This window comes from Hevea brasiliensis, chromosome 8, assembly GCF_030052815.1.
Source record: "Hevea brasiliensis isolate MT/VB/25A 57/8 chromosome 8, ASM3005281v1, whole genome shotgun sequence".
NCBI classification, from domain to species: Eukaryota; Viridiplantae; Streptophyta; class Magnoliopsida; order Malpighiales; family Euphorbiaceae; genus Hevea; species Hevea brasiliensis.
Genome location: NC_079500.1, coordinates 95,335,331 through 95,343,788, shown reverse-complemented (window position 1 = coordinate 95,343,788; position 8,458 = coordinate 95,335,331). Strand labels below are relative to the sequence as shown.

Here is an 8,458-nt window from a genome sequence, read left to right as displayed (position 1 = left end):
CTTTAACTCATGGAATTTGTCTGCTGTGTTGGATTTTGTGGCAACTCATCTTTGTAGCATATAGCATTGCTGAAACAGTGCCAATTATGGTATTGAAGTAATGTTATATGATGAGAGGAGCACCACAAAATATCTTTTTTTGGTGCGGGTGTGTGTGTAATGTAACTATATATTAAAAAAAATGGTCTTTATGGTCTTATTAGAAAAGAAAAATTAATATTTTTCAGTATATTTTGCAATTAATTCTACTTTTGTAATCAACTAGCAGAAAATAATTAAATTTCTTAATTTTTTCAAAAAAATATTTTTCACAAACATTATTTTCTGCTGTATAAATGGAGTTTCAGAATTGCAATTGATATGACTCTGCATGCAATATTGGTTATGTTATATATGCATCACACATGTGGAACCGCAAATATGGGGTAGCAAATGCAAAAAGCATGGATGATTAAGATTGCATGGCATAGTTTTCTCTCTCTTTGTGAATAAATAATTTTGAGTATGAGAAATTTTGAAAGCCATAAAAAACATTTGATAGATTTCTTTCTTAGCAGAAAACAAACATAGATTGATAGACGTTTATGAAAGGAAAAATCACTGCGTGAGACAGCACCTTGCTTCAATCTTCTCACAAAATAGTGGGACTCAAGGCAATGTAAGAGGATTGAAACATACTCGGATCATATCTTAATAATTCTTGTACGCAGAGACTGGTAGTTTATACATTGTTAATAGCATGCTGCTGAGAGTTAAATGGTTATAACTTTAATGGAAAAGAGGAAGGGCCGGAAAATATATGTTATGCCTTTTCCTAGAGTTGATGAGGCAAGGCTACTATCAAATAATAGTGGCCATGGAACTGTGTATAATTTTATATCTTTTGTTCAAACAAGTTATCTTGAATTCCCTTTGTGAAAGTGGTCCTGCTATCTATCTATCTTTGCTTTGACTTTGAAATGTTTTCCAGTAGAGGTGTTCGATTCCAGTTCAATTCGGGATTTGCCTAGGAACCGGAATCGAATCGGAATTTCAAAATTTTAGTACGGCTCTGGTTCGGTTCTTCATTGTTTCGGTTTCAGTTCAGTACAGTTATCAGTTTTTCGGTTTCGATTCAGTTCGGTACGATTCCAGTTCGGTTCTCGATTCTTAAAGTAATTTTATTTAATTATTTCCTTAAAAAGTCATGCTTGAATTAGCATTTAAGTTTTGAATTGAGTTATTAATACATAATATATCATATAATATATTTTTTAATTATTCCTAAATTATATCATCTTTAATTATAAAGTGCATATATAACTTAGGATTAAATATATTATATAATATAATACACATTTTAACTATTTATTAATCATATAATATTTAACTATAAGATGCAAATATAATTAAGAATTAATATATATATATATTAATATAGAAAAATAAATATAATATTAAGTTGTATTTAGTTCATAATTATATACATATATAAATATATATAATTATATTAAAAGTATATAATACATCTAAAAAAACATATGTATAAATTCGATTCTCGGTTCGGTTACAATTCGGTACGGTTTTGGTTTGGTTTCAGTACGGTTTTGGTTCAGTTCTTAATAAAGAACCAAAATCGAACTAAAGTATCAAAATAAATTCTGTTCGGTACAGTTCTTATCGGTTCGGTATTGTTGTTCGGTTCGGTTCCCCCAAGAATCGTGCACAGTCCTATTTTCCAGTATTCCTAATTTATATATTTTTTTTCATATTCTATCAGTTATGCAAACAATATGCATTTTCTTGATGAATCTATTGGAAATAACTCATACAACACATACATATAAGAGGTTGCAGAGAAACAAAAATGAAACAAAAGTTTTATATGGTTTGGTAATGAATTCATGTGCATTAAACCGTATTTGATTTTTTAATATAAAGGAAGAAATACAACCGCCTAGACAATTTAGGATTTTTCTTTGTATCAAGGTGCAGGGGAAACCTGAAATCACAAAATCAATCTTCACAATTGCAATGGTCCTGGCCACTCTAGGCATGAAATCCCCTTTTATGTGGAGCTCTAAGCTATATACTTCTCTTTGAACATGAACCACAACCTTAATCACATCTGTTGAAAGCAATGAGGTGATAGCGTTAGATAAAGAATCATTGGCCTTTTGTGTGAACTTAATAATTCTGCTACTGGTTTTGGATAAGGAGTAAGGATACTCTCATCCACTAAATGTGGATCTTGTGTCTTTCCTGACCTTGTTGCTATTTTTCCAAGGATTTCAAGGAATTAGAACTGGAACAGGTGAGGGAGGTATGAGAAAGCCTTCCTCATTACAATGCCTAAAACAGAAGTCTTTTGAGCTTTTCTGCTTATTAAAATCTAATATACTGCCAAGATTGTTATGGGCGAGAATTGCTACTTAATTATAGGTCTGTTATTAGTAATTTACAAATATTTCTGCTCAAGTTGAATCTTATCTTTCTCGTATGACATGATCTTTCTCTATCATTTGCATATTAGATATTAAAGCAGTAAGGACTAGTGGGTCCAAGATAGGAGAATAATATACTAGTTTCTATTGTGAGACAATCAGCACTTGACACATCATCATGCTCAATCTATAATGATATCATTTAAAATCATCTTGATACATTAGTCAAGCTGTGATGGACGGTGATTTCCTGAACTTCTATTTTGATGATTGGTAGACATTGTGAGATAATTTGCGTGCAATTTGCATGTTTTAATTGTGGTTGGATATATGGAAACTTTTTCCATCCAATGGCTCAGAGAACGCCCATCATGAAATTTTGATGCAGACTTTCGCTTAGCATCTATATTTTATGAAATTGAAAATTGCTTGTGTGGCGTTGAAAATCATGTATTTTAAAATTTCATAGTTTCACTCTATGGATTCATTCAGTTTCACACCACCCAAAAGGCAAAGTTGGCAAGTGCTGTGCATGGTGAAACTTTCATCCAAGTTGCAGAAACAAAATGATCACTAAGAGATGATTGTCATTGCAGGTAACAAATGAATTATTTATGAGGTTAATCAAATCTGAACATTGTGTTTATTTGCTGTTACTTTCTCCTCCGTCTTCTTGTACCTCCTAGAACAATAATCCTGAAGCAGGAATTTAATATTGGATTCTCTTTATAATGAACCCATCCAGAATTACCTCCAAGTAAAGGAACCAACATGAGTTTCTTGTACTATATGATCCTATAATCATGCCTAAGTGTACAAAGCGTCCCACACTTTTGGACTCTGGGAAGATTGATTTACGCAGCCTTACTCTTGCTTTGCAGATAGGTTGTTTCCCTGGCTTCAACTCATGACCTTCAGGTCATAACCATTACACTAAATCATAATAATTGCTAAAAATTAATGATTTCTGTTCCATTTGATTTTTATTTTTGCAAGAGTATTGCATCTATGATGTTGATTGAGCTGACTATGGTTGATGGAGACATGGTTTTTGCCAGCCAACTGGGTGCATGACTGGTGACTGTACATTAACTGTTTTCTTGTGCTTTTGAGAGCAATACCAATAATAGATCTATCTGTGGTACATTCCTGTTTAATTTCCATCTTCTCTGTCTTGTAGTGGTCTGTCTGATGCTGAAAACAATTTAGAAATCATGAGGGGCTAAGAACAAGACAAAAGTACCAAGCTTAAAAACTTGAAAATTCTATAGGGATGAAAATTTTACTCTTACTTGCCGTCATAAACCAATCAGCATATGACACATCATCAAGCGCCATCTACAATGATATCAAATTATGGCTATTGGTGTCAGCTGACTTGGAAAATAGGCTCAAATTGCAGCATCTTTCTTGAGACGTGTACACATGTTCTCATGCTGTCAATTCACATTCTGTGATTGTTGGTGACCCTCCTAGGTGAACCACAGATGAATGATGTACTGGTTTTGCTCTGCAATATTGTTTCCTAGTACTTAGATGTTGGTGAAAAAAGAATGCTAAGAAAAATTTGGAAGGCACACAGTTAACTTGGTGAAGGATAACTACATCTAGAGCTTGTTGTTTAGAAGATCAATGAACATTAAAAAAAAAAATCCCTTTCTTCTTGGATTTATGAGCAGTTATTAAATATATAAAAATATCAGTTTTCCCTCAGTCTTGAATATTCTATATGGCTTTTCACAGGTAGGGAAGACCTAAGGGGAGTCAAAATCTCAATTGAACGACTGCTTAATTATTTGAAGAAAAATATCTTGGAGATGCAAACAATTTGCCTTTTCTTTGGATGCTTGGTCTATTCTTGATTGGTTTATTGTTCCACAGAGTCCAATTGATTTGTATGCTATTTCCAGTGGGAATATGTTGATGGCACTGGATGATGAACTGGAAGAGAGAAAAGACAAACCTGTCAAGAACCACTAGCAAGAGGACAAAATGTTCATGCATTTAATCAAGAAACTATATTTTTAAAACTTTTTCCAGTGATCATAGGTCAATGATCATGTGATTTTCATATTGTTTTAGAAGAAAATATATTTTTTCCTTGGTTTCAAATGCATTTTCTACCATGACTATGATTCTTATTCAACATTTGTCTGTGTTACCTGCAGAAGAGGTGGAGTTGCAAAGCCAAGTGATTCTATGCATATGTAGTAGGCCAGAGAATGAATATATACTGCTAGCAGACATGATTGAAATGTAAAGAAGGATACAGCCATTAGAAGCTAGATAATGAAGATCGCAAATGGGGAAATATCCCCATAGAAGTCTCTTTCTTACTAAGAGAAGAAATTGGTGACGGGCGGCGGGTTAGCTTGGCTGTGCCACTAGTTGCTGAATGTCATGATCAATGGTATGGGCTATCTTTGTTGGATTTGCTTCCTCTATAATTCTAAACACATTCTCAATTCCATCTATTAAAATCAGAAATAAAAGATAAAATATATTGTCATGTCAACATGACAATTACCTTGTGCTGAAAACATCATAATAAAGCAACAAGTGAATTGGGTTAGGTGGTAAAAATTTCTAGTACACAAAAAATAAAGGTATAAAAACAATTGATCACTTATTTAATACTCAGTAAGACAATATGACTTTGTTTTAATTGTTAATCTTTGAATATATATGATTAGAAGAACTTTACAGAAGTCGGTCAGTGGAACTGCAGAGGATTGGGTCCAGTTCTGTATGCTGGGAAAGAGTTTTAAGGCATGGCGATTGAATTACCAAGGTTCCTCTGACGTGTTCATATGGTGAGCTTATAAAACATTAAATATGCTGTTGATACTTGTTATGTTATTTTGTGAGGAAGGAGCGGCAAGAGGTTGTAGGAGGAGGGGGATCATTTTCTACTGTTGGAGGATGCCATCTGGGAGTAGTGGGTTTGTCTTCTTCAAAGAATTTCTAGATACAGGGACCCACTAATCACGTGGAGGGGGTATGCCTAATGGTAATCCTACAAGACAAACGAATAGTCATTTACAAATCTCCTCTAATCCTTTCCCAACCAATTATCAACAGATTCCCACGTGGGACTCCTGGACCCATCTCCCCAGCAGCCCCTAGCCCTTTTAGGTGCTATATTTTTCCATTTTCACATCACTCTTTATGTGCTTCATCAGATCACAATATTGCACCAACTCTATTCTCTAAAGAGAGATTTCATTCTCCTTATTCAAGTTGCATAAAAGTGATAATATAATTGTGTTTTTTATTTTGATCATGGGGGACTCTTCTGCTTCATACATACACATGGTTAGTCTCTGAAGAATTTAACTTTTTTCTTGATTGATCATTACACTTTGATCCCCTCCATCACTTTGTATTGATTTACCAGTCATAATCCTACTGGGTTTATTTTTTCTATTTTTGGTTGTTGATGGCTATGATTATGACTTGTTTAGGTGCAGCATCTCATAGAGAAGTGTTTGATCTTTCACATGACAAAAGAGGAGTGCATGGAAGCCCTCTCTAAACATGCAAACATTGAGCCTATCATCACATCTACTGGTTTGTTTCGCTTTTACACCAATTATCAAATCCTTGACTTTGCAAGATCTTAATTGTTGAGGCAACAAAAAGGTTGATGCTTATACTCTATCAGGGGTGAAATATGAATAACTAGGCTTCACATATTCCATTTCTTATCTGTATACAGTCACCACCCTATTGAGATTCACGTGTAACATGAATAGTCGGATTCTAAAAGAAGTTTTGAGTTGAAAAATCAACAGGTTCTTGTATGGGTTTGAACTAGTTTTAGCTATTTCATGCATGATCTTTTAAAAATTATGGGTAAACCCTACATGGTCGTGCGTAACTGGTTTCAACTTCTTCTTTTGGATGAATATAAGATTCACTCTGTTTTCTAGTCAATCATGGCTACTCTTCAGTTAAATGAAATCCTTTATTTAAATTAGAGACAAGATTGAGCTGAACCTGTTTTGCCTCAAAATCTTCAAAAAGGTCTACATAATTATAAGCTGTTCTCTAAGCTAGCTAACTTCAGTAGCTTGGTTTTAACCTTTTAAATCCAATATCCAACTCCAAAACTAAGATCAAAACTTGTTATATTTCCACCTACAAGCTCTAATGAAATTAGTGGATTATAAAACAGTCTGAAAGGCGACTTTGAGCAGCTTTGATACGGAGTGCTTCTGTTCTCTCTTACAGAAGTACACAGAGTGATTACACATAAGTGATCACATAACATTATTGCGAATTGATTATATGTGTATATGTGCAGTGTGGAACGAATTGGAGAAAGAGAACAAGGAATTCTTCGACGCATATGCTCAATCCAAAAGCAAAGATGATAGAATGTCCGAGGAGGAAACTAGTCAAATGATCCAGAAGATGATCTCTGAATCCTCTAAAGATTCCGATAACTAAAACATTACAATGATACTATGTGAAATGATCTCTCTCTCTCTCTCTCTCTTGTGTTCTGGTCGGTAGTTTTGGCTTTCCCTTCCAAATCTAATCCTGCCAAAAACACAAGAGAAATTAGATTTGATGTCTCATTTGTGCTTGTGGTCCTATTAGATGCATTTGTTAAGCTATACTGCTGAAGGGTAAATTATTTATGAATATATGGATTTCATCCCTGAAAATAGCTGGTAAAACCTGTAATATATTCATCTTCATGGTCCCCCATGGAATGAAAATCCCATGTAACCAATCACTTCATGACACGTCATTGTATTGTTAAAATTTCTTGCATTTCGTGTAAACTTTCGTGTAATGAAACCATGATTCATCAATGTGAAATGGTGGATTTTGATTGGATTTGAAAATTACACTCTACATAATAATTGAATAGTTGTATGAGGGTTCTTGAGGTTTAAGATAGAGACACCTGGAATCGGGAGGCTGCATCAAATATAGTTGTCTTGTGAAGTTTTTGGCTTTGTCTCACTTGGAATGAAATAGCACGTGATGTTTATTTAGGTCTAGTCTTTGCCCTTAGTTTAAGGGTATATTACTTTTTATTCATTATAAGAAATTTTTTTAGTTTCATTAAATGTTTTAGTTATTTCGATTATTTCTTTTTCATTTAAGAATTTTTCTTACTTAGATGTATTATGTATTCAGGATTGTTATAACAGGCATGTAAATTTAAGGTACATACGCAATTGCATAATCACATAATATAAAAAAAGAGAATAAAAATAACACAGAATTTATTTGGTTTGACTGTAAGGTATACATCAACAAAAAAAAAAAGAGAATTTTTTATTATAATGAAAAAGTAAGATATAATCGCTCAAAATTTTTAAACTCTAATTCTAATAAAGGTTAGACCACATATCTCATTTTTTATCTAAATGGTCACAGTGTGAAACTTTCTGATTGATTATAATTTGAATCCATTAAGATATATTCAAAATTTAAGCAAATATAAGATATATGATAGGATTTACTTATTAAATATATGAATATCATATATTTTTGTGTTAGATTTATGATAAAATGAATCTATATATTTAATTATAATACTTCAATAAAAAAATTAAAACATCTTTTTGAAATTAATATTTTAAAGGTGTTTTAATTAATTAATTTTTAAAATAAAAAAATAAAGATATTGTTAATAATAAAATTCGAGAATGAAATAATAATTTATCTAAAATTCTAACTCTTATTTGATTTATTTGACTTAATGAATATGCTGGAATATAATTAAAAAGTGACTGGATGAAATCAAATGTAAAGAATTTTTTTTTTAATATTTTTTTTAAAATAGAAAAATAAAAATGTTAATAATAATAATTAAAAAGTAATTATTTACATTTAATATAATAAAAAAGAAAATTAAGAATAAGGTGGGGACTGCTGCTATAACCGGCCGCGGTCATCATCAGGAACTTTTATTTTTATTATGAAGGGGATGTTGTCGGCGGCTTCTCCAAGAACCAGTGGTCTGAAATCAATTTTACAAGTTCTCACATCAAATCGTGATATGAGATAATGAA

At 32.5% G+C, this 8,458-nt stretch overlaps 1 protein-coding gene across 2 annotated transcripts; it reads left to right on the top strand.

The window, feature by feature from the left end:
- Positions 1–4,859: 4,859 nt before the first annotated feature.
- Positions 4,860–7,408, top strand: LOC110663889 (uncharacterized). Of its 2 annotated transcripts, none has more exons than XM_021823365.2 (3): positions 4,860–5,236; positions 5,888–5,993; positions 6,730–7,408. In XM_021823365.2, the coding sequence occupies exons 1-3, from the start codon at positions 5,234–5,236 to the stop codon at positions 6,873–6,875; spliced, it is 255 nt and encodes an 84-aa protein (XP_021679057.1). In that variant the 5' UTR covers positions 4,860–5,233; the 3' UTR covers positions 6,876–7,408. The 2 variants fall into 2 exon arrangements, with proteins under 2 accessions (XP_021679057.1, XP_021679056.1); XM_021823364.2 differs by lacking the exon at positions 4,860–5,236 and adding an exon at positions 5,259–5,738 and having other exon boundaries at positions 6,730–7,403.
- The last annotated feature ends 1,050 nt before the right edge of the window (positions 7,409–8,458 follow it).